Genomic DNA, 27,998 nt, shown 5'->3' on the forward strand with positions numbered 1-27,998 from the left:
GAGGTGCTTGATACTGTCAATTTCTTTATTTGGCTACAATGGCGTTAATGATGCTAGTTTCGTTTAAGCCTTCTTGAATGGAAATCGGTCATTAGTTTTGGATTAGGCCTTTAAATCTAGGTCCCTGACTTGAAATTAAATAAGAGCATCTAAGGTCGGGTGCAAGCACTGAAAAGAAAGTTGTTTTTTTTCCGTAGGTGTGGCGTAAGACGAACACTTAGATAGGACCTTCACGACATTTGGGATTAAATCTATACAGATGAACCCACTTCCACCAATTCCACAATTTCCAAACCGTACTATCCCCGGTACCGTAACAGCCTGCCAGCGAGTCTAGGGTCCCTGAGTAGTGAGTACCCTGATATTTTCGTAATAGCAGCCCTGCGCGGTACGCGCCCGCGGCACGCGCATCGAATAGACAATTTTCAACGTCTACGCTGGTGTTGTTCCAAAATACTAACGTTTGAGTACAAGTTGGTACTTACCTAACATATCAGGGAGATGCTGCGAGTGATTTAAATATGTTTTCTAGATTCGTCGTAGAAAAAGTTCGTCTTAATACTCGTATATAATTCAACCCGTAGATTTATGCACCTACCTACCTATATTCACATAGGTACCTATTTAAATTTTAAATGTTAGGTATGTAAAGATAAAGATAATAAATAGTTTATTCAAGTAGGCATATTACAATGCGCTTATGAACGTCAAATAAAGCTATATACCGGCTCCAACCGTAGGAGGAGGTGTAGACCTCTGCCTCGAGAAGATTTAAATCCCACCTCAATTGGAGGAGGGTATCCCAATATGGAACCGGAAATGTAATGTAATGTTATGTATTCATCAATAGTCAAGATCATTCTTGTTTACTTTTCGCTCATCCTTCGGTACCTGGCCGATAATAGGCCCCTATATCGAAATATCGAAAAATCGATAGTCATTTTATGCTTCTCTATCGCTCAAATATGCAAGTGCGATAGAGAGGCAGAAAACGGTTCCCGATTTATCGATGTTGGCGGCAGGCCGCTCATGCTCAGCAAATTGCATATTGTACCTGCAATTTGCCTAGTTTTTGATAGATTATGGGAAATATTGTAGAAGAATGTATGGGAATATTCATACACACGCTCTCTTGAGGTTATAGAGCGTGCAATGGAATGTCAAAACAAAGAAGAATTTAAAGTAGAAGTATAAATATGTATTGACAATGTGTATCATGTATGTTAATTTGTAATATAGAAAATTGGACGCCTTTGTTATACTCGCTCAGATATTTAAGAGTACCTTGGCCGTTACGATATCTGATGATGACTGTACAGATGTAGTGCATAATTGTTTTCCATCGTATTTTCTCGGAAACGTTCGTATTTGTCATGCTACTTCAGTCAACGTTAGTACTTTTTGTACCGAGACTGACTGAAATAGCAAGACACTTTCGTACGTTTCCGTGAAAATACGATGGAAAATAATTATGTACACTACATCTGTATTATTTTTAACGCTGTAATATTGATTCAAGTGTTCATTAATGTGTACAGTGTAATATTGTTATCAATGTTTCGTTGCGCAAGCTATACGTACCGGTAGTCCGGTAGTGAGGGCAAAGTTTGTCTAAAACTTGCTATCTAAGTATGCACCTTATTTCATAAGACATAAAGTTGATTATCGCGAGACTTAACATGAACTTTAATCACTTGCAAAATATTCAGTGGTGTTGCATAAAATTAGCTATTCGAACGGTACTTTCGACGTCATCATCATAAGCATCGGTGGTTCAGTGGTAGAATGCTCGCCTGCCACGCGGGCGGCCCGGGTTCGATTCCCGGCCGATGCATGCATTTTGTTTACGGCACTTTAAATTATATTATTAATTCTGTCCTTTTTCTTGCTTTCAGGTACAGTCACCTGCATAAATATGTTACTCTTCGGAGGCCGCCAAAATATGTGACACGCTCTTATGGCTCTACAAATAAGATCGTGTCGGATATTTTTGCTGCCTTCGTTGTGTAACATATTATTGCAGGTGACTGTACGTGGCTTATTATATACGGCAGCGACCGGCGAGAAGAGTTAAGCGAGTTTTCTCTTCGTAACGGTTTTCACTATAAATAAGTTTTTGGCAAAAATTTCATTTTTGGTACAAGCTTTTATCACCGACTGTACTTTTTTTTCCACAGGCAACTAATACTCATCGAGACTATTCTAAAAACCCCAAACACAATTAGGTTTCGTTGTTTTATCACAGAGTTCCTATGGCCACCTCCGGTGTCCATCATCAGATCAGCTCGATGACACCATAATATTGCATTGTCACCCGATTTACGTATGTATGCAAAATTTCAGCTCAATCGGAAATCGGGAAGTGGATCAAATTTAACTTGCAAGATTTGATTACACACAGACAGACAACGGTCAGGTGAAACTAAATAAAAGCTTGTAAAAGTATAAGATAAGTCAGTATGAATATGATTGGTCTGCTGATCTCTTCCCTCACAGGTTTTACCAGTGCAATCAATCAACGTAGGGTACTCGCTAATCCGCAACGTGCGAGCCGTTGGGGAGTAGCGACTCCACAGTCCACATACCTGAGCGTTCTGAGGGGGAGTTCTGTCATCCAAAGGAACAAATAGTCAATCGCGAGTCACTTTTTCACCTCACATAAAGGCGGAATTATCTTCTGTATTAGTGTTTTCTTCTCATATTTGTCTTATTAAATGCCCCATCCTAGCCCAGAGGCCTATAAAAAGCTCTCCCAATCGATTGAAATCAAAATTACCTTTGTCTTGGCAAATTTTGTTTCGTGGGCGGCTAAAGGTTGTGGATATACTTACTATACTCTTGAAATTTTATTTATTCAAATGACAAAGGGGCTTAAATAACATATTAAATATAAACTAACTTATTAAAATAAACTAAAACTACAAACAAATTAAAATTAATACTAAAATAAAAGAAACTTACCTATAAAATAAAAACCTAATCATAAAAAGAATACCACATCCAGCAGGTCCGCCTGTGGTATGGTGCCCATTACGCTGGCGGCGTTTCCTCGCTGAATCGCGAGGGCGATTCGTTGCGAGAAATACGCGTTAGCTCTGGGGTCTCCTGTGGCGTCAAACAGCCGTGCCGACAGAGCCCTCACAAAAGCCTGCGTGTCGGCTGACCAAGGGCCCAGTGTTTCTACTGCGAGCGCCGCAAACTCGTAGTCCTTAAGTTGGGTTGTGATTACCGGGAGTAAAAAAGTTTGTAAACCTCATTAACCTCAAAAGAGCATACACTAATCCTTTTATAACACTTCCACATTTCACCATTATCCCAAGCCTCCTGGTAAATGAAGCCGCTTAATCTTTCATTCCGTCCGTAAGTGGGTCAGTCGGCCGCAGGGACTCCGACTTGGCCGGGTTTTTGCCGTGCGTCCAGATCATTTATATGGTACTGGTAGAGCATAATTTTGTGCTGTCAGAAATTTTCCAAAATTGCGAAATATCCACTGCTTTCTGCGATACTTCTCATGTTTTTGTATGGGGATTGAAATATTCCATTTCCATAATTAAAGTTTTCTTAATTGCCTAATATGAAGTTTTCCTGTTTCTGAGAACTTTTCCGATTTTCATGAAACATTCCGAAAGTTACACTATAGTTCGTTTTTTTTAGCATTAGAAAGAACTTGAGAGAAGGTAAGCGATCTTGACGTCTTTTAATTGAAAAACGCTTTTTAAAAATCAATAACTATTACTTATGAAAGCAGAAGAATATAAATAATCGTATTAGATTCATAATTGTTACATATTTGCCGTGACTTATTTTTAAAATGTGTTTTTCAATTAAAAGACACATCATGATTGTTTACCTTATTTCTAATGCTAAAAAAAACGAACTATAGGTATCTGTATTTGAGCATATAAAATGTTTTACGGAAAACCAACCAATATTGCGAAGGGTTTTCTTTTTAGTAACAGAATGATACGTATATGCACCATTCATCTCTCTTATAGGCACAACATAAAAGCGCCTATATGCTTTTCTGACGGTATACGTAGAGCGTAGTCTACGGAAAGTAGTCTACGCCGTGCCCTGACTAACGGCCTCCCAGAAAGGCCGACATTTATTTACGATCACATAAAGTTATGTGTTTCTATCATTTTGCGGTTGTGGCGTAATTTTAAAGGGTAGGCGTAGGTGGGTCATTCAGTGCGGTCCCAAGTAACATTTTAGTCCTATAATTTTAGTTTTTATCGCTAAAAGCTTGTATAGACGTCGTATTAAGGTTTCGGAGGTGACCACCTGTCGTATAAAAGCGCTTGGCAACACCTTTTTGCTCTATAGGCTTATACAGCTAATATATTCTATAAGCAATTGATGTAAAGGTTTATTTCATCATTTTATAGAGCCGTTATAGGCGTGTACTATAACAGGTTCAAATATAACCACTATAGAACAATATTACTGTATAATAGTATTTGGAATCACTTTTATGCAACTAATTTGCGCTATTAAGGTTCCCTGCCAAGCCGCTATAGATTTGTGTTTTAACAGTGACAAAAACCCAACTATACAACGATTTTAGGATATAGTGGCTTTAGAGATCACTGCTATAGTACATAATACTTTAGTAGTTTGCGCTATTAAGGTTCCCTGCTAGCCGCTATAGTTTTGTGTTCTAACAGTGACAAAAACCCAGCTATACAACGATTTCAGGATATAGTGGCTTTAGAGATCACTGCTATAGTACATAATACTTTAGTAGTCATATGAACACTATTATAGAACTGTTTTGCTCTATAGTAGCGTTTTTGGGGCATGTTTATAGCGTTAAAAAGCGCTTTAGTAGTTTTTAAATCCCTATTATATCTCATCGCTGTAAACGTCACAATGACTCTTTTATATCAAAAAACTGTTGTATAGTGGTTTTATTTTTTCTTTTAAAAAACAACAGCGTTATAGTTGAGTTTTTATGTCTTGTATAAACCGAGTTAGATACATAAAGGTAGAAAACGACTACTTGTAAATGATAAATTTGATCTGTAATGGCTACTTATATCTTGCTTATATAAGTTCAGGCCTAAGCCACATAATGTGGTTCCGTACAAAATATTTTTATATTTTAATGAATTGATAAAAAAGACCCCAGTGATATTAGTGACTGTAGGTGAGATTTATCATCAATGATTTAATAGAAGCATAAAATCGTGACGGTTTAGATATTTATCGACATCCATTATTAGCACATTTTTTTTACCAATCACACTGAAAAAAGAAAACAACAGTAATGACTACATCTAAATAAAAAAAAATCCCATATCTTTCTAAAGAGTTTGTAGGTGTAACTGGGTCACAGCAAAATTCTTTTGGAACCCTAATTTTAATCATGATGGCGGTGAATATTTCGTCGTAAGTTCTATAGTTAGCCTATAAAAGCGTCGGATTTACTTCTTGGCTGTATAGTAGTAACTATGGTGAATATCATAATATTTTATTAAATTATTTTATTAAAAACATAAATAAATCGAGGGGGCATTTAAAATTCCTCATTAAACTAATACTATTCTAACGGTAAAACTTCCGTCCCATATACTTTTTGCACTAAGAACCGAATTATTCGACATCTAAATGGCGCATATTAATATAAAGTCTTTACTTATCACCATTTTACTTAGTACCGTTTTTGTGAAGTAAACACACAACAAAACCACTCACAACAGTTGATGGAAAACTTGATAGCAAATTTCGTAGTAAAGGAACTATGAATTCTACAATAGTATAAAAAAGCACTATAATACAATTTCAAATACTACTATAGTATAAAACAAGCACTATAATGGAATCTCAAATGCCACTATAGTATAAATTAACACTATAATGGCGTTACTGACAACAAATTAGCACAAAAGTGATCATCACATCACTTTTATAGACCTAAAACGTCACGACTGACACTGCTACAGGTCTACTATATCACTGAATGGCACATAAGATGCGCCATTTCGGCTTTATACAATCTTTTTTGGTCTTTTATAGGACCTTAGGTGGTATTTGGGAAACGTTCTATCGACTACTATAGAACCACAAATTGTTACTTGGGGTGTTACTAACGCTAGGTATAAAACGTCCACTATGGACTGTATAATTTTGCATTTGAAAATACCCGAACGGACTCTAGAAAAAGATGTACCTACTGTATCTACCAGTGGTACAGCCAAGTGTAAAAAAATATGGGCGTAGACAACTTACTCAAAAAAATGTCTCATAGTTCTTGATTCGCTGATATAAGAGCTATGGGACATATTTTCGAGATGATTTGTGCACCCATATTTTTACACTTAACTGTGCCAACAGTTGCACCTTTTTTTTTGCTCAACTTGGCGGTGGCACTGCCGTGCCCTCAGATAAATTTGATTTTGTATGCCGAACAAGTCTGCAGCGATTTTGATAGCCCACGCAGTGCAAGTGTCATTTTAAACGTCAAACTTTTATGAAATTATGACGTACAAATAACACTTGCACTGCGTGGGCTATCAACATTGCTGCAGACTTTTCTTGGTTAAACTCTAGAAATTTTAGGTACTATCAGTGCAATATCAACAATACACTCCTATTGGTGCCGTTACTACCTAAACGAAGCGTGTGAACTCAGAAGACGGAAACAAAATGTAAACAAACAAGATTGCATGTCGCACGTGTAAACTAAATGTAAAAAAAATTGCCAAGCAGCATTTCTAATAAGGAAATATTAATAATAGTGATTTAAATTCCAATAACACACAAAAATAATGTAAGTATAAAAAATGCTGCCCTATCGAAATTAAAACGAAACAAATATCACTAGTGTTGTACCGCGCTCACCAAATAGGGATGTTTCCTGTACTTAAAATAAATTATTTCAAACCGTGCACGAAATAAAGCACCAGATAATAGAAAAACATAGATAGCAGCTATTTTTAAACACAATTTGCATTTAATAATTCGGATTGAAATATAAAAAGTAGGTGAGTTTACCGTGACGTCACTATATTTGTTTTCATATAAATTCCATACTAAAAAAATCGTTTTGACAGTTCTAAAAAAGAAGCTGATTTGACTAGTAGGAATGTAGCCTATTACTACGATTACGATTAATCGGATAAGTTGTCGAACTTGTCGACTGCGATTTACTTAATCTATCAAATTACATGTAAACACTATAGTTTACAAACTTACAATATTAAAACGACATACTTTTTTACATTTCTTCTCACGCAACATCATAATAAAAGCAAAATGAAAGGAAGAAGGGAAGTCCATTCAAGTTTTTATCGCTCGTTAAGAAAAAAAGTAAAGTCATCTGTTATGATTGTGATTGATGACAGTTCTAATGCTAATAGGCTTAAGTTCATGAATACACCTGTTATTTTACTTCCTGACGAGACAAGATTATTTATAAAAATATATTGTAACTAGTTGTTTGTTGTATATAGACACGACTTTGATAGATGAATTAGAATTAAATTGTATGACATGCGTATTTTACATGTTAAATACAAAGGTAAAACGGGGATTACATTGTTACTCCGATTCTAAATCGGCGACGATACAATCGCTTTATCTTGCAAAATAGCCCTCTAAAGCAAGGCGGTGACACAAGCCCATTCAGCCAGCTAGCCGGCCACCACGCAGAGTGGTTGACATCTAAAATTTATTAATACTAAGCAACCGGGATACACACCAGCTGCATACTTGCATAGTGCAAGGGAGCTCGCGACCGCGAGTTCAGTTCAGTCTCCGTGCAACGTCCGCGGTGTTTGCATGTGTCGCTCGTACGACTCTACGTTTGACGAATACAAAAAACAAATGACAATCGATTCGATAACGATTGCGCAACCGACGACGTTCTATTTTTAAAATAGTGTTTGTAAACAGTTGCAATTCGGTGATCGTTTTGCGCTCGGAATTATTTTCGCCCCTCAGTGTAAACTTAAAAATAGTGTTGTGCAGTGTTTGTGGTGTGTGGTAGTGATGTGAATTGTATTTGACAACATGTTCGGAGTTTTCATTAGACGTTGGAAGCCTAAAAGGTGGGTGTATGGTCATGGTTAAATGTTAGTTTTAGCTCAAAATAAACATCCACATGCGAGTTAGTTGACACAACTTGTTTGGTACGAGGCTAATAATAGAAAGTAATAATCTTGGCTATAAAAACTTAAATTAACATGGACGGTTCAGTGGTTTAATCAGAGGGTTACTAGAGAAACGGTTTTTATCGTCGTGCCGAGTGAAACATCCGAGTTTAAACACGAATAAAAATTGTTAACGGCCGTGATCGTTTCCTGCCAAAATGATAAAATTCCTAAATCATTTTCATTTCACAATACGACAAATGACGATCTTTATTAGCTATTAAATGGCCCACGTCCACCCACTGCTGGGCAATGGCTTCTTAGCCGTCAAACAGTTAAATGCAAATAACCATTTTGTATGTTCTTGTCATGTGTGACAATTAGTTAGTAAATATGTAAAAGCAAACGTTAATAGTTGTTACCTTGACTACAAATGGAAAACTATTTTGTGTATTTTTAGTTAGAATTTCTATTATCTATAGGTAACGTAGCTACGCAAAAAAAAAAAAAAAACTATATAACTATAGAACCTTCTAACCAAATTACACGAGAATTTCAGAGAGATTCCAGACATACGAAATATTTTTTGTCCATCAAGCTGAAACGGAGACATTCGCTAACGCTCGTCTAATAAATAGTAAATAACTTACAAAATAAAATAAATTTTTTACATCATCGTAAATAATAAGGAACAAATGCGCCTTAAAATAAAACTCGTAATCCCTTGACGAGTTGCCAATTAGGATCGAGTCGCGATCGATTATTTGCCGAACAAACGGCGACAGGTGCGATCCGAGTGATTGGTGTACGGAATACGCATCTTTTGCGATGCAAAATAGGGCCCTTGTTTACATCTCGTTTTGTTTTCAGGTTTGAATATAAATAAACGTCATTGGTCTTACTTTAATTGGTTCATGGTAAAGAATAGAATAGAATATAAATATTTTTATTCGTAACACAAACACAAGTGAAACATAATAGGTATGTATAGTTCGTTTCTTTTAGCATTAGAAATAAGGTAGGTAAACAATCTTGATGTGTCTTTTAATTGAAAAACACATTTTAAAAATAAGTTACGGCAAATATGTAACAATTATGAATCTAATACGATCATTTCTATTCTTCTGCTTTCATAAGTAATAGTTATTGATTTTTAAAAAGCGTTTTTCGATTAAAAGACATGTCTAGATCGCTTACCTTCTCTCAAGTTCTTTCTAATGCTAAAAAAACCGGGCAAGTGCGAGTCGGACTCGCGCACGAAGGGTTCCGTACCATAATAAAAAAAAAATGAAAAAAAAACGGTCACCCATCCAAGTACTGACCACGCCCGACGTTGCTTAACTTTGGTCATAAATCACGTTTGTTGTATGGGAGCCCCATTTAAATCTTTATTTTATTCTGTTTTTAGTATTTGCTGTTATAGCGGCAACAGAAATACATCATCTGTGAAAATTTCAACTGTCTAGCTATCACGGTTCGTGAGATACAGCCTGGTGACAGACAGACGGACGGACGGACGGACGGACGGACGGACGGACGGACGGACGGACGGACATACAGCGAAGTTATACAAAGTAGAAAGTGCCATGAAATGGCCTCATCTAATAGCCCATGACACTGTCAAGTGAGAAGAATCAAGGCAGGTAATAAACAACAACCTAAAAGAAAAAAAAAACATTAAAAAAACAGAAATCTAGAGTGGACGACTTGATTAAATAAGAATATTTATACAGATATAAGATGCAACATAAACATATAAAGGTCAATGCGGCCAATTCACTCATAGGGTCAATTCCGTACACAGGCGTATTTTTTTTTATGTTCAAGTTTTTCAAGCGTAGGAAAAAAAGCAATCGCTGCTTTGTCGATGAAAATTAAATTATCAATTTAAACGAAATTTTATTCATAACAAAGTAAAAAAAAAAAAGTAAACGTTAAAATGAAAACTAAAAATATAACAAATCTTAAACTAAACTTATAAGTAAAAAATGCTCCCCAATTATCAATTGTGTACCTACTATTTACTGTACGGAATTGCCCCTATGACCGAATTGTCCGCATTGACCTGACCAGCAGTTACCAGCAACAGTTAGCAGTGACCTGGGGTTGGTCATTGAGTGGAGTCGACCCAAGCTAACTTTGCACAAAATGCAGCTACTTTAGCACGGTTGAAAAGCTCCACAATTTTTACGACCAGAACGTTTTATTCCACCAATCGATTCGGTCAATTAATAGAGGGACTCTAGCCATCTTTCATTAAAAAAAAACCGGTCAAGTGCGAGTCGGACTCGCGTTCCAAGGGTTCCGTACATAAGTCCGACTCACGCTTGACTGCACATTTCTAATAGGTTTTCCCGTCATCTATAAGTAAATAACTATTTTGTATTTTTTTTTCGACATTTTAGACCCAGTAGTTTTGGAGATAAGAGGGGGGGAATGGTCGGACAGACAGACAGACGCACGAGTGATCCTAGAAGGGTGCCGTTTTTTCCTGTTGAGGTACGGAACCCTAAAAAAACGACTTCGTCACTTTTGTATGATTTTTCCTTTATCGTCATGTCATACAATTTAAGTAACGGCACATTTCCACAATACCCCGATAAATACATACCTAAATAAATATTTGCCAAAACGTTATATCTACCCAAACACTTCAATGCACTTCCAACCTTTTTGCTTTAAAAGACGAGGGCAACGCACCTTTATTTAAACTAATGATACAGTCCGCTGCAAAAATGCATTACTGCAAAAAGTGCACTCACGGTGAATGCATGCGGAACGCGAGAGCGCATACTGCAGACAATGCAAGCGGAGAGACGTTGTAGAGACAGTTTTAATTATTAGATTACTTAAATTGCACTAACTACACATTAATTGTTATCTAATCAACAAAACAGAATGTAAAATATCAAATTAACATAAATAACATATTGATTCTTTTGTAAATTTGGAGATTTTGCGGGATAATAAGCTTGGAGCTTTACCACGACTAGCTTGACACTTACTTGACAGTTGACACTGACATATTCGCTAGCGTGTGCGTAATAAACTTACTTTCTGTGCATCTCGCCCGCACTGGGATATTAGTGCGAGCGAGATGTATAGAAAGTAAGTTGCGCAGACGTTAGCGAATAATATATATGTCAGTGTCAAAGTCATGGTAGCCGTACTGATTTCTTGTGAAACGTTGACTTGAAATTGGTGCGTCTAACTTTGATCTTAATAAATATTATTACCTATGTACTTACCTAATTTTCTACGAAAAATTCACATTCTCAAAATGGTAGAGTCAACATGGCAAAGACAGTAAGTGTGGAATGTGTCAGTGTCATCTTCATCTATGAAAATGTGATTTTATATAGGGTTCCGTACCCAAAGGACCCTATTACTAAGACTCGGCTGTCCGTCTGTCCGCTGTCTGTCCCTCTGTCTGTCACCGGGCTGTGACTGCACTCAAGAACCGTGATAGCTAGACAGTTGAAATTTTCGCAGATGATGTATTTCTGTTGCCGCTATAACAACAAATACTAAAAACAAAATAAAATAAGTATCAAAGTGCTGCTCCCGTACAATAAACGTAATTTTTGCCGTTTTCTGTGTAATGGTACGGAACCCTTCGTGCGCGAGTCCGACTCGCACTTGGCCGGTTTTATTATAATGATACTCCACCAGGATTAGGGCTTACAATCCGGATAACCGGATATTCGTTTTATCCGGATATCCGTCTAGTTTGCTATCCGGATTTAGATGAGGTTGATATCCGGATAAAACGAATAATTCGAATACCGTACGTAAACTATGTCGATTGATTGATTTATTTATTTGGATACATTTTTACGGTATAAAAACTGTTTATTTAAGTATTTCTCCTTGATTGTCGACTACTCTTTAAATATTTGGGAACAATCTTATGCAGATCGACCTGGCTCCGTAAAACGTACAAAGAAACTTTGAATGTACTTGTACCGTGTTCCTGTCAAACGCGCTGCGCTGTATTATTGTTAGCGTCTGAAATATGCATTATTAATTATTAATAACGTGCGAACAGTACTAAAATGGGTCCAACGGAGGAGAACTTCGGTTGATATTGAACTGCCGAACGAGATGCAGTAGCTGTTTAGCAGATATGATAACAAAGTTTTAGCATTCTGCATTTGAATAAATCTGTAATGAAAACCTTGATTGACCGTCAATTCAATGTAATATCTCAGCAAGAAGAGACTGTCTCAACAGTGAGAATAGAAGACCTATTTGATTCTCTAACTACATATCATCAAAACCAGTGCCAGTACCATATGTCAATAAGACGCCAATTTCGTAACTGAAGAAGGGTTTGACTAGAATTATAATTCATGGTTGTAAAATTTACATGAAATAACGCCAAATATCTTGGCATCATCTTGAAGTCAATTAAGAAATGAATTTCGCAGCAGCAGCAGCAGGCTGCCAATATTAAGCGGAGGGTTGAAGTATCTCCATAAACTATAAATTGTTACAAACATAGTTTGAGTCAGGTGTTTGCGTTAAGCACCAAATAATACCGTTCTCATTAATAAAATTTGCCAAAGGTAGTTTGTCACAGTAAAAAGCTTCAGCGAAAAATTTCTCCAAGTGAAATTCGGACATTAAATTTCGTCGAAAAGGTAAAACTCCTAAAAATACTTTAACACTTGCTGTTACGCCACCTTTTATACGTAAAATTTGATTCTATTACACTTTTTATAAAGTTCATGTGAGTTATGTTAAATAAAAAGCAAGTACACTGATTTAAACTTTCACGATTATTAAACATTATCAAACTGCACAACGGGACTTAATCGCGTATTTAAGTTTTAAGATTTACCTCCGACGTTTCGAGGACGGCGTTGTCCCCGTGGTCTCGGAGAAGACTGGCTCAAGTTGACATCAACATCTTCTAGCCGCGCGAGTTTTTCGAACTACCCGCACTTGGTCTTGTTTATCAGTTTGAACGTTTTGCGCACTAGGGATGTCACTCTGTCGACACACAACACTAACGATATTCGATTTATCGACTGTCGATATTCGTTTCCGCTTACATTTACTAATGACTGGATTCCATGTGGATGAGATCTTAAAACCCTCGTCCCGATTAAAATTGCAATGTTTTTTGATTTCAATGGCTTCCCGCACTTTTCTACTGTAGAAATGGCGATCCGTGGAGAGGATTTTAGGGTTATGCAGCTCAATCCAGTGGTTTGGTCCTGACTCCAGCAAATGCTCAGCCACCGCAGACTTGTAAACATTGCAATTTTAATCGGGACGAGGGTTTTAAGATCTCATCCACATGGAATCCAGTCATTAGTAAATGTAAGCGGAAACGAATATCGACAGTCGATAAATCGAATATCGTTAGTGTTGTGTGTCGACAGAGTGACATCCCTAGTGCGCAAAACGTTCAAACTGATAAACAAGACCAAGTGCGGGTAGTTCGAAAAACTCGCGCGGCTAGAAGATGTTGATGTCAACTTGAGCCAGTCTTCTCCGAGACCACGGGGACAACGCCGTCCTCGAAACGTCGGAGGTAAATCTTAAAACTTAAATACGCGATTAAGTCCCGTTGTGCAGTTTGATAAAAAGCAAGTATTCGAATTATCCGTTTTATTCGGATATCCGGATAGTAAAATAATAAATATTCGAAATATCCGGATACAAAAAATGGGCGGATATTGCAAGCCCTAACCAGGATCACTTTGTTCCATTAAAGTAGTTAGGTTAGATGGATTCTACGAGTAGGTATAATTATTAGAGATGCAACGGAAAGTTGTTTGGCCGGATACCGGATACCGGATATTCGGCTTGTACATCGGCCGAATATCCGGTATCCGGCCTCCGAATATTCGGTCAGCGGAACTATACCTACATTTCGGTTTTTCAGGTGCGCATTCTGGAGGTATATGACTGTTTCCTAGTGAACGTTCGCGCGGACACATTTCTAGGTTCGAAATGTGTGCGCGTGCAAGTCAGTGGAATATTTAAATTGTTTTAAAATAATAAAAGAGTACGATTATGACCGTGACTGTTTCTTAAATCCAATTTGTTTACTCCAAAATCAAGCAATGTTACTATCCGGTATCCGGCCGGATATTAAAATTATGGCCGGATAGGCCGGATACTGGATAGTAACCGAATATCCGGTGCATCACTAATAATTATAATACATATTTATAATTAACTTTACGAAAACATCACGCGTAGGTGTTTTATTTTCCCTACTCGACATAGTTTAGAAATGGCAACGCGCGGTAAAAATAATGAGAGAACAGAGTGTTTTTGTTGACATTCTCGAGATTTTGTGCGAAGAATGTTGAATGAACTTATGGGGTATTCACGAGAATGACGCTTACGAAATGCCATTCTTCTAATTCTTCTAAAAATGCTGAGAAAACGATATTTGGTCTGGTAATATATCATGGCTTGGCTAACAAATTAGGCAAACGCAGAAGCGTTTCGTAAGCGACATTTTTGTGGAATGCCCCATAACTCCCATAAGTTTTGTCTTCGAATTGTTGTGTGTATGTTGTTTGTATTTTTATTAAACCATGAATATGAACATTATGAACTAATGTTTAGACTACGAACGTTATATTTCTGCGATGTAAGGTGCAAAAAAGTTCATTGACCTCTGAAATTGACTGTACCTAAAGTTAATCTGTAAAACTATTACAATAAAAACTAGTGTCCGACCGAAACATGTTTTTTTGCCGAAACCGAAACCGAAACCGAATCTTCGGCTTTGGCTCTAGTTTCGGCCGAAACCGAAACCGAAACCGAAACTTTTGTAGACTTGTTAAAATCGTTGAAAAAATGTCATAAAACCGCTTTTACACACATATTATGGGGCTATCAACACCCAATGTCCTTGAAATTGATGTTACTTAAGCAGTTTTTTAAGAAAATTACTAGAGTTAAACCAATATAATTCTGCAACGATTTTGATAACACACGCAGTGCAAGTGTTATTTTAAACGTCAAAACTTCTATGAAATTGTGACGTATAAATAACATTTGCACTACTTGCACTGCGTATGCTATCAAAATCATTGCAGAATTTTCTTGGTCTAACTCTATTCATTCATCAGTCAAGCTAACATGTAGATACAGGGTCAACCAAAAACGCGAGCGTAGCGAGCGCGAAATTTTTTGTTAACAATATCGCAAGGCTGGGTACCGATCTTCACCTGGGCCTAAAAGCCCGAAATGCCCCAGTGAGGCGAACTTTCATGAGAAGTCAAAGCCGTGCTTCAGGCTTCAGGATAAGTAGTTGAGCACAGACTCCAACCAATGTCTATTGTATTTAAAAGCGAGACCGCAGGCCGAGCATGGCGCAGCGAGGCCAAAGGCTAAGCTGAAGCAGAGGACATGTGGAACACAAACCAATGGTAAATTGAGGTAAAAAGTGAGGCTACGGTCGAGCATTCGTATGAAAAATTGTACTGGGGACACTTTTAAGGGTTTCTTCTTCGTTTTAATCAATAGTCAGCTGTTCAGCCTCGCAAAATATTAACTATTGAGAAAATCAACTTTGCGGCACTAGTTGAGCGTAGCCTTTATTAGCCTCGCTTAAAATTTGCCAGTAGAGGTAGATAGGAAAATGACTGAATAAATGAGTGAATAAGAGCGAAAAAGACATCGTTCTACTCGGGCCGAGCTGATACTCGGCCAACGGCTACGTGCGACAGTGCTATCTCATTCACTCCGATACAATTAGACAGGGTGCGCGTTATAGGTATTGACAGCCTCTTAAGACTGCGTCGAGCGTCCAGTGGCGCCCTCATTAGTGGAATTGTGTTTTATAATAAACCATCAATTAATTTATGTACCTATACATGAATCAATATATGTAGGTATTAATATTGTTGTCCTACTTATTCCCCAACTTTTAGTCTTTGTCCGAAGTACCATTTCGTAAGTTTCGGCCCGGCCGAAAGGTTCGGCCGTTTTTTGGCCGAAACCGAAACTATGGCCGAAACATGATTTTTTGGCCGAAACTGGCCGAAACCGAAACCGAAACCGAACCTTCGGTCGGACACTAATAAAAACATAGAAAACAAATGATGTTTGATATTTTTTTATGTATCACTATTACTAATGAAATAGAATGGTTAATAAGGATTTTAATGAGCATAAATTAATTAATAAACACATCACATTTTATTGCAACGCATAGGTAATTATGTATTATGCCCTAGAATATAAGTAACTAGATACCTATTACGAGTACATAGATCCATTGTCATCATCATCATCAGAATTTAAGAGCTATGCTCTTGTCGGTGGAGTAATCGCCACTCTTCTCTTTGCTGGGCCAGCCTTTTAACTCCCTCGTACGACACGACAGAAACTCTATCTTTTATTTGGCTGAGATATGTGAGCCTGGGCCTTCCTCCGCGTCTTTTCCCCTCAATCTTGCCCTCCAGGATGTTTAAAAAGAATCTGTCGTGCCGTATCAGGTGGCCAACCATCTTGCCCCTTCTGTTAGCTACTGTGTCTAACAGGCATCTTTTCTCTCCTGCCATGCTCCTCCTCCAGAACCTCCTCGTTCGTCTTCCTTTCTGTCAAGCTAATTAAGATCCATTGTATGTGTACATAATTTATATTATTTATGTGTTTATATACAAGTACATTATGTTGGTTTTTCCTTGTGTTTGTGACATTAAAATTGCTCTATTTTCTATGTTTTCCTGTATTATCGTCTATTGTTCTTTGAAGTCATTATTGTTGAGCTCATATTTATTATTAAATCAATCAGTTATTATTATTATAAATGAAGGATATCTAATAATTGTCAGGTCATTAAAACTGTTTCGCCATCTAAGTAGGGTCTGTGCGGAAAGAGAAAAGTCGTATGATACCATACATTTCATGAATCTTCTCTTTCTGCACACTCTATCTGTAATTAGGGAATGCAAATCGGTTATTTTTTGTATGGAAATAACCGCGGTTTCGGTTAATAACCGATAATTTCCATACAAAAAATAACCGAAAATAACCGATTTGCATTCCCTATCTGTAATACCTAGTCAGTGGCGTAGCTAGGCGTGGGCGAATGGGGCCTTCGCCTTCGGCCTTGCTCTTAGGGGGGCCTCGCAAAGCCAACCTTTTTATTACCTTGGGAAAACACATTGAACAGGGCCTCGCAGATGTGGTTTTCGCCCACGGCTAGATCGGTTCACGCTACGCCACTGTACCCAGTGTGCAAAAGGGAAGCCATCACGTATATGAATTATGAACATTTCATGAGTGCGAAAGAGGCAGACTACAAATGATAAAACGTGACTATTTTGTGCTTTACGGCGGCCGCTAGCGGCCTCTGGAATGTGCCAAACTGTAAAGTTAGCAGAATGGAAAATAAGAAAATGAGCGTTATATTATGTATATTATTCGCTCTTCTCTCAAGACAATTAAATTTAATCACGAGCTATTATGATGTTATTGTTAACTGAGAAACTAATCTTTTGTTCTTTGCCATATAATATAGTTCATTGACCTCGCAAATTATACAGCCTAACTAAAGTAAAAAATAACGTAAAGTTATCTTAGTTTGTCAAAGGACTCTCTCATTTCAAACATAGACAGAGAGAATCATACTATCTTTGTCTTACACTAGTACTAGCACCCAAAAGAAAAGGATGAGTATAGTTTTCCTGGTTCTTACTGACTGACAAATTGGTTTGACCAACTATACTTTCAAAACAAAAGAATTACAGAATCTAACTATCGCTTATTCCAATTTCAAATGAATGCTTATAGCATTATGGTACATTTTGCAATGTATTTTTGCCGTTTTAGTTTTGATAGTAATGTAAATTTTCGCAGTAGAGTGACGTAGGAAAATATTGACTTTACTGATAACGTTGAAGTAAAGGTTAATGTACTGGAACAATTTGATTGCTGTATGTGTGGTCTTTCGACATGGTTTGGGGTGGGGTTATGGTGTAAAGTTAAAGCGGTAGCGGAAGCGGAAAATTGTGTCAGAGTTTAATTTTGGTACGCATCCGTATTTTGGAAATTGATTAAAAATTGACGATACTAAATGATTAAGTTGAATAGTGCACAAAGTAACATGGCTCACTATTTAAACATGAGAAGAACGAGAGAAATGCGAAAATAAATCAAGTATTGTCTGCATTTTGCAGACAGGAAAAATACAAAAAAGCTGCTGATATCAGTTAATCTAGAAGCACTTTGGCAACATGCTACTGATGCAACGCTTACCTAGGCATTTTGCTTACTGTTGCTAGTAGAAATTGTTTATGTACTTATTTTATTCCTGTGAGTGCGTTTGACATAGAGATAGGGGTTGGCAACTGTCAATGGTTTCAATAGATAGGGCCAGCATAGGTTTAAGGGGCCCCCTGATTACCAATTCGCCGGACGATACCAGTCTGTCAGTTAAGCGCAAAATTTGACAGCTCCGAACAACTGACAGGCTCATATCGTCCGGCGAACTGAGACTGGCTTAAAAGGCTAGCATCCAGGCCATCAAATAAAATAAAAAATAACAAATTTTGACACTATTTCTAGGATTGACAGGGAAAACCTATGCGGCGCATCTCTAAAATACTTTTTGGTCGACCGGCCTACCCCACTGACGCATGTCGCATGCATTACCATTATAAATATAGAGCAAGTAATAAATCAAGAATCAATTGCAATTACAATGAAAATAAACAGCCAGCGTTTCAATACGACACAAAGAAACAATTTTACCACTGTCGCAACCAATGATCGATGTACTATATCTATGCAAATCCCAAAAATACACACCATCCATTAACCGCACCTAGAAGAAATTACATTATAGATATAAGAGAAAAAAATTACAAGTCTCTTTACAATAATATGACGCATACGTCATTTTTCTTATAACAACCAAAAAATACGGCGCTGCCAAGTATTGCGTGCCCGACATGTAAAACTTTGAATGAAAAACGTCTTATGCGTGTATGGGATTTGTAGGCGGTTTTAGCGTTTTGATACTTGCGATTTCACTCGTGCGCATCATTTGTCATCGTCGCTCAAACGATGGATATATCTATCATGGTACCGGTCAATGTATTGGAAAAGTATTCTTAACAAGCTTTTTAGAAAACAATTTCTTTTTACACTATTTATTTAAGTAACGTGCGGGAAAACCCGATTGTATATTGAATGAATGAATGAATATTCTTATTATTTGTATTGAATTCTTTCATTTTCCTTTGCTTGTTGTCGACTCATTTTGGCACTATGCTTTTGTTAATATGTAAATTTAAAGTATCGGCAATATGCATGAGACACCTCTGGCAAACGATATTAGGCTACGGCGGCCGCTTACCATATCGAAGGCCTTTGCCTAGCATAGCATTCGCTTTGTTTATGCATTTATCAAATAGGTACACTATATACCTATAGGTCAGGCGTATCCTGATTTTTTAATAACAGGTTATGAATTAACCTGGATATGGATCGGATCTGTCATTGACATTTCTTCGACCTAAAACGTCACCTTTGACCTTGACAGATCAGATCCATAACTATAATCCAGATCTAATTCGTAACCTGTTATTAAAATCAGAATACGCCTGTATGTCTCTATTCGACAATCATATTCATTAGGATAAGGAAGGAAGACATCTGCATCAAAAGTCAACAATATCTGTATGTCCTTGACTCACATTTGACTAATCAGCGAATAACTTACTCTCCATGACGTACACGAACATTAAGATAACTTTGTTGTTCATTTCAATATCAAGATCAGGCGATCGCAGACGCGTGGGGGTCAGATGTCAAACAGTTATACCGTCGTTCTAATAGGGAATATTAGGCAAAGAGCTGCGTAGGTGGCACCTTTGTGGCACATACAGTAAACAAACCACATTGACACATGGCCTACCGCGAAACAAGAAAATCGAAATTTCGTTATCTAATCTCTCTATCACTCTTGCATATTCGAGCGATAAAGAGGCAGATAACTAAATTTCGATTTTCGCGTTTACCGGTAGGCCCTTGTTAACAAACCGCCTTGATGCATCAATGTCATATTTTATTGTCTGTGAAAACTTGTCAAAAAACAGTTTAAGGCACAGTATGTATAGGTTAGTCTATGAATTTACTGAGTCGGTAGTGCTGCACTCTGGCGGCAGAACATTGCAGTAATATCCCCTATTGAGAGACGATACTATCGTGAACTGTCTATTAGTATAGTCATTTGTGCATATACACGTCGTAGTAATTGGTTAATTTTAAATTAAAGGTATATTGAAAAAAAAACTCACGGACCCGAATCGAACTGGAGACCTTTCGGAACACCGACTGCTCCGACTGGTCTGGCCCTTAAAGACGTGTAGGTATACAAAGAAAAATGTGATGTAAACATTCATACAGGTCGAATAAACTTTGTTCCGAATGGTCGCGAGCTCGAATCATGTCGAAGCCGTGAAATGTTCCCTGCGTAATACGACATTAATAAAACACGTTTTCTTCTTTCTTTTCCTTCTCTTTGACTTGATCTGTTTCCGTCGTCGGGACTAGATTAATCCATCACCTAGGTCATCCGGCGATGAAAATGTATCCGTCCTATATGACATAATAGGGCCATACTTCGGCCACATTTATTTGCTAAGTGATATAATATGAGAGCACTGGAAGCTGACAATTTAAAAGTTAAACGAGAGACCATCATGGTTACAGGTGTCTTTGTGTCTCAGTCAAACCAGGTCATCCGCTCCCGCTACCGCTTATGACATTTTAACCGCAATCTAAACGGAAATAAAGCGTAGAATGGACCGCAAATGTACATTTATTCACAACTAGCACAAACCATTATTTTGTGGTCGGGAACAATAAAATATTAAATGCGCTGGTGGTCTGTTAACTGTTGTTGAGAACAGTTCATTAAAATCTAGCTCTTTATTATTTTATGTTGCTGTTGTTCTTAATAATTAAGGGAAGTATTAACCGAGTCAGTGGGGAGACACCCCTGACTTCGGGCAAACTCGGCTCCGTTCGGCTCAGAGCGGTTTCGCACTACGTCCGATCTGAATCCGATCCGAACCCGTGAAAATATGGTCCGTAGTAGCCGTAGAACTATTTCTATGGTAAGTTGCGCACTAGATCCGATCTCCGTCATCCGATTTCTTTCCGTCATTCAACGTGTGCGGTGCGTAACTTACCATAGAAATAGTTCTACGGCTACTACGGACCATATTTTCACGGGTTCGGATCGGATTCGGATCGGATGTAGTGCGAAACCGCTCTCAGCATTACTCCGAGCAATTATTAGGGTTGACACAACTTGACGTCCCTTTGCGTGCACGACCACAGATAAGATAATGACTTGAATTTTGACAACCCTAAATAGCCGAAAGGGATAGTGCCATAATTCAGAAAGGGATATCATGATTCGACCCTGAATCGCTGTCAAACTTCGGTTTTGTCGGAAGTGTCCTTTCTCTACGGTAGTATACTATTACTTATTCTGTGACTGAGTGTCCCATAAAAAGATAAAAAGATATATACGTCAGGAAATTGTGTTACTGAAGTCACCAGATATATCTGAGCGGCCGAGGTGCTCAAAAACATCTGAACACGCACTCTAACGCCTTGACAATAGAGGCGTGTTCAGATATTTATGAGCACTTGGCTGTTCCGATATATCTGATGGCGACTGTACCGTAAAACCACTCAACTACATATATTATAGTCCAATAGGGTATTTTACTACTAGTCAAATCAGTATCTTTTTTCGAACTGTCAAAACAATTTTTCTACTATGCTGGAATTTATATGAAACACTAGCATGTGACGTCACAATCAAAATACCTTCTCTTTATAGTTTTATACGGGTTTTAAATTAGAAATTGTGTTTAAAAATAACTGCTGTCTACGTTTCTCTAACAATCTTTTGCTGCTTTATTTCATGCATGGTGTAAAATAATTTATTTTAAATACAGTCAAATACCCTATACTAAAACTATTGTTCACAAGTTCAACACTTTTCCCAGCCTTTAATGATTTTCTTAAGTCTGCAAAATTCAACTATGTAGGTATGTACTTATGTATGTATATGTCTGTTTTAAAACTCTCCATAATGAAGTAGGAACATTACAAATTACTCAAACAAATAGCGTAATGGCATAACATAAGAACATATGGGGCATTATCTATGAAAAGGGACCTTATTGTCGATGGCGCTTACGCCGCACAGCGTCGCGCGGCATTGTATTTATATCGGAGCGTCGTTAATAATGGCGTAAGCGCCATCGACAATAAGGTCCCTTTTCATAGATAACGTCACATATTCATTTGATCCATAACCGTAAAAGCATAACATACCTAAGTAGTTATTATAATTATGACTTATGATAGGACTTACTATTACGTTGGTTACATTATGTACATCCCACTATCATCCGTTTCTAAGTCAGTAAGTCGTAGACTCAACAACTTTTTAGTATCTATCTAAAAACGGCGAAAAAACTTGTACTAATCGATTTTTTTACGTTTTCTTGAATGAGTCATCCGCTATTCCTATTTATATTCAACCTTATGAATTAAGAACTAGAGTTGTGATTAGGAACGGTTACATTTTTAACTTGATCTTTTGTTTTGTGTGTTATGCCACCAAATCGTATAGAACTTTGACTTAGTTATATTATATTTCTTGATGTTAGAAGTTCATTTTAAATTGGAAATTATTTCCAACTTAAAAGACCTGCATTTTAAAACGATATAAAGGACAATAGAGATCTCACTCAATTGGTTGTTAACTTGTTACTGTTCTCTAAAGAACTGTTTTAAGTGGTATCTTCATGCAAAGGGTATAGCGCTTCAGCGTTTTTACAATTTTAACTTTAGGTGGCTTGGAGTAGGGTTGTTTTTCCAACTGTTCTATTTATCAAGATAGGAAGTTTTTTGTGTTAGGTCTGTTTTAAGCAATAGTAGTTGTAACAATAGTAATTAGGGCACTGTGCGAAAAATTGGCAGGTTAATTTGCCTTTGAAGAGCCGTTACTCGTAACAGAGGGGCTACCGCGAAAACCGAGATTCGCAAATTGCGGGGATCTTTCTCTTTTACTCCAATGAAGGCGTAATTAGAGTGACAGAGAAAAATGCCCGCAATTTGCGAACTTCGATTTTCGCGGTTATAGCCCAGTTTGTAAGAAACGGTAGTACTTACTGTACAGTTTAATTGCGTTTCGTGCGATGTCGGTTTTTATGGGACTATTAGGAAAGTAATTTAGTCTTGTAACTATAGATCTTGGTAGGAAATGGACAAGTCTTTTATAAATGTTTAAAGTATTAAAGTAGTTCTATTGATAATTTATTGTTTTTTATATTCATTTCATCCTTGATCTCATTTCAGAACCAATTTGTTGACTAAAATACCTACACTTGTTTTTATCTGATCCGACTTATGAATGGGATGTAGTCTATTACATATACATATTGTATGTCAGTTAGTTAATACGGTATTATACGGTTTATTTAATTCGATTACATGTTGCCTAAAATCTAACTGTGTTTTTGGACATTCCTTCCTTCTAAAGGTCATCGGTCATTCGGTCAAAAACATATAAGTAGTGTAGTCGAGCTATTAGCTTAGCAGATAAACTTTTTTTCACTCTACCAACCCAAGCCGAAAAAAAACACCTTTGGTACATATTTGTTTGATACCCCACAAAATTGCCTCATACCTAATAAATGTATAAACTATTAAACATACCTACTATAGTAATAAAAGTATAATTTCATATGCTCCTCGTTTCGCACGTCGAAAATATTTTACCTCAAGCTTAGCCCCAAAGGAAATCTCCTCCAGGTCCAGAGGGAAATTGCTTCAAATTTTCGTCGTTTCTCGAAAACTGCGAGTGTTTTTAGTTTTGTAGATAACCACTAACTTCTGCCCGCTACTTCGTCCCTATAGAAGTGGTTGAAAGGTTTCAACTCATTTTTATCCCAGGATGACTCACGTTAGACCGGGCCGTGTCCGGGCCGGAGCTTCCGGCGCTGACTTTTCTATGACATGACAGGCGATCACGTGATGCTTTCCATAGCAAATGATGCGCCGGAGGCTCCGGGTCGGACACGGGCCCGGTCTAACGTGAGTCATCCTAAGGCAGTTTTTTTTAAATAGGGAGACAAGATGAGAGATCCTTGCTTAATAGAGCTCTGCAATATTTGAAGAATAACTTTTAATTTCAGTTTGTTTGCATGCAGCATTGTATAAACGGCGGACTAAATGTCAAATGGCATTCTCTACCAGTCAACCAAAGGCCAAACAAGGATACATAACTACGTAGTTTTCATTAGGTACAGTTTGGCTGTGTATCGTGTGTCAGTCAGTACCTCTACCATCAGTTTTGACATTGACATATACGCTTACGTCTACGTAACTTACTTTCAACGCATCTCGCTCGTACTCGCATATTAGTGCAAGAGATGTACAGAAAGTAAATTACGTAGACGTGAGCGTTAAAAATGTCAATGTCAAAACTGGTGGTAGACGTACTGTATACAACTATACATACATATAACACCTCGAGTGTTTGTTTTATATTATTCAGAAAGTTATTTCTAAAAGGAAGAGTTAATGAGTGCACTTTGAAGAGTCTCTTTGTGCCAAACTATTCAGGCCAAAACACAATTGCTGACACAGAGATAAAGTTAAAAAAGAATAGTGATTAAAACTAAGAATAGTGATTAAAGATCTAGTTCTGTGACCGAATAGTTTTCGAGTTCCACTACTTTGAAGTAGGTAATGAGAGAAAATATAGCAATTAAAACTTTGTCATTGTATGCGGGCAGCTAAGTAATTTTAATGAATGTTTTAATGTTAAGAGTGGCGCTAATGTGTACCATCATACATACATTTAATTACGTTAGTAAATGTGACTATTGAAATAGGGTATATATACTTCCCCTTTCCTGAGCTGAACTTGGGTTTACTGAACCGACCGAACAAAATGGACGGGCAGGTATAATATAATCTTGCCAAGACAAATACAATTTCAATTTTGATCTGTTAAAATAAAGATTCAAAATAAAATGGAATGGTACTATTAGACAATTTTATAGGCCTCTGGGCGGGAAAAGTTTCTAATTGTTTTGTTAGGGTGTTGATAAATAAATATTACGCGTAAGACAATAATTGCATACCCATTATATATATTTATTTGGAGCAAACGCAGGCAGAAAATACGATGACAGAAAATAGGACAAGTAGGTAAACTAAATAATAATTATGCTACTTAATGAACACATTTATTTTTATTATTAGAATTATCTAGAACAAAACATGGTGTAAACCCGAATTGATACAATACCAATTACCTCACAGCACTCGTAAAACAATAATAAAACTTCACTGAAATGCCTCGACACGCCATATTGGAACGCAGCCAACATGTTGGATTTTAATGCACTCCTCACCCAATATAAATTGATCTGCATTGCTCTGACCAACCCCCATTTCCTGACCTAATTTCTCCAATCACGGGCAACGAGGGAGCTCTTTTCCAAATGGCCGAATATCGCAGTTCTAATTTCAAATTAACTTATTCGAACACGAAAGAGCGACAGATGACCATGTAGAGTAATCAACTTTAAGACATATTTGGAAGATGTTAAGATTGAATTTGCATTGTAGTTATTTGTTGAGTTGTTGTGTTTTAGCTTTGAAGGTTTTGACGTGTTGCCGGTGATTCCAAATAATTGAAACTGGCAAGTTTGTAGCTATAGTGTATAAAGTTAGGAACAAATAGCTTTTTAAAGATTTGTAGGCCATAGACAATGTAGAGTAGCTTCCGTGTTTAATATAAGCTACGTATTTATAGTCTGTCAAGCCAAGTTTAAATTAAACTTACCTATGTTTTATTTACTTACATAATTATTTTAAGCTTAATAATAGCATCGTTAGCAGATGATTCTGCTTAATACAAAATTAATTTTCATATTGTAATCAAGGTTTAATTAGGTAACACATGTTGGGAGGGTAGGAGCTTCCCTCCCTCCATCGATACCTCAAATATCATTTTGTTTGTATACCTACACATAACATTTTTTCTACCTAGTTAAGAACTGTACCAAAATTGCCACGTGTTTGAAGGATGCCGAAAAAAAGGAGAGACATATGTTAGCTATCGAGTAAACAGAAAAATAACGCAGATAGACTGCAGAATTCATGTTTTCAAGTGTCCATGTGTACAATAGTTAACACGTTTGTAATGTCTACAGAAAAGACACCGGTTTCCGAACTTTTTTGACCCATACCGTATTTTTTTCTTCAAAATCGAACACGATTTGTATGTTATAAAGCGTGATGAATGTGTCAGTCAATTATTGGTAACTTATTACATATTAGTAGGCATACGTTCGCAAATTCTCTATACGTAAAGTGTATTGCTCTTTGGCAATGCAATGTGTAGTAAAACGAACGTTAAGTACCTAATGCCTTATTTGCCAAGGTTGTGAATAAATTATAATAATATTTCCATTACAATGCAATGCAGTTTAACTGGCTCACTAAGATTGATTAAATTGTTTGATAAACTATTCTAAACGTGCTTGCTTAGCTAACCGTAAACTTTTTTTCAGGTAGAGTTGGATCAAAATACGTAGACATTACAAAAGTTAAACTTAAACATAATTAAAGACTTTAAATAAAATAGTAATGGTTTACATGTGCCTGAACCAGGATGCCCTGATGTGTTTCAGGCGAGTGAGTTGACGATTTGGATACATTTTACTAAGACTTTTTTATTACAACTTTTAAGAATGGTTACAGGTTTTAACATGCCAATAACGATAAAGTAAGAAAATTAGGCTTTAAAGTCCGTAATTTTCATGATGTCTACAGGAAAGACGCATGACCTTAACTAATACTATAAAAAAATTTACTTGTATGATTTTAGTTACAATTCCTAGAGCTAAAAAGTAGTTAGTCGAACAAAGGTACAGGAATCGTAAACCTAAAACTGTGTTAATATTTATAATTGACATAGTGTGGTCGAATTTCTTTTCCTCTCAAATAGAACGGAAAAGTGTCGTAAGTTTTAGCAAACAGATTTCCCAACTCCTGTATTATTTGGGCCAAACAAATTTATGTCAGTCTCAATAGTCGAAACTATTTTTAAATGTTTATGAGTGACTGTCAAAATAACGTTCAACTAAAAACTAAATGCATAGACTAAATATGTGTAGGTGTGTGTGTAAACAAATAAACTATTTATGTGTGGGAGTGTAACGGTTGGGCGCGTAAAAGGAAATTTTTAAATTGTAATTGATTTGTGTTTACATTTGTGCTGTGTTGGTTTAGAACTTTAGATCATCAACAGTCTTTTGTTATTTGATTATTCATGTTTTGTTTACACGCAACACTAGATGAGAGTATTAAAAGAGTTTGAACCTTCACGATGTTTTCAATACCTACTTACATGTGTATGTGTAGGCGTGTATCTGAAGAAACGATTAAAAATTCACAGTTTCATAAGAAAAAAAAATGGCCACAAATTTGACTCAATTTAGGGAAAACTATCCAACCCTCAAAAATCTGTCAATAAAATTTTACTTTCTGTCATAAAAGATAGGCATAGGTCATATTATGTCAATTTTTTGAGATTGATCATTTTCGCTAAATTGCGTCCAATTATGTGAAGTTTACGAAGGTTTACGAAGTCTGCCTTTTTGTTAACTAACTACTTTCAGATATATAACTAGATAAGGCAGGGATTCCCAACATTTTTTTCGCCGAGGTTGGTGCGTGTAATGTGTATTAAAGGCTGATATACACCGTGTTTTTATTGAATTCCGTTAACTTCGGGGTATGGTTAAGTACGTTTAAGAAAACTAAATGGCATAGTTAATTTAAAAAAAAAAAAAATTTTTTTTTTGCTTTTTTTTT

At 36.9% G+C, this 27,998-nt stretch overlaps 1 protein-coding gene and 1 non-coding gene across 5 annotated transcripts in view; both read left to right on the forward strand.

Moving 5' to 3' along the window:
* Nucleotides 1-27,998, forward strand: part of LOC134792698 (uncharacterized) — a 603,576-nt gene that overhangs the window by 21,345 nt on the left and 554,233 nt on the right. For 2 of the 4 annotated variants that reach the window (XM_063763989.1, XM_063763990.1), the window contains exon 1: nucleotides 7,567-8,051. The exons of 1 other annotated variant lie outside the window; for it this stretch is intronic. In XM_063763989.1, coding sequence (XP_063620059.1) covers nucleotides 8,014-8,051 — 38 coding nt within the window. In that variant the 5' untranslated portion in view covers nucleotides 7,567-8,013. Of the gene's footprint in view, nucleotides 1-7,565; nucleotides 8,052-27,998 lie in introns of those variants that run through there. One more of the 4 variants, XM_063763986.1, reaches the window with a different exon arrangement.
* On the forward strand, nucleotides 1,764-1,834 carry Trnag-gcc (transfer RNA glycine (anticodon GCC)). The gene has a single exon. It is a non-coding gene; the product is annotated as a tRNA-Gly (tRNA).

This window comes from Cydia splendana, chromosome 8 (genome assembly GCF_910591565.1).
Source record: "Cydia splendana chromosome 8, ilCydSple1.2, whole genome shotgun sequence".
In the NCBI taxonomy this organism is placed as follows: Eukaryota; Metazoa; Arthropoda; class Insecta; order Lepidoptera; family Tortricidae; genus Cydia; species Cydia splendana.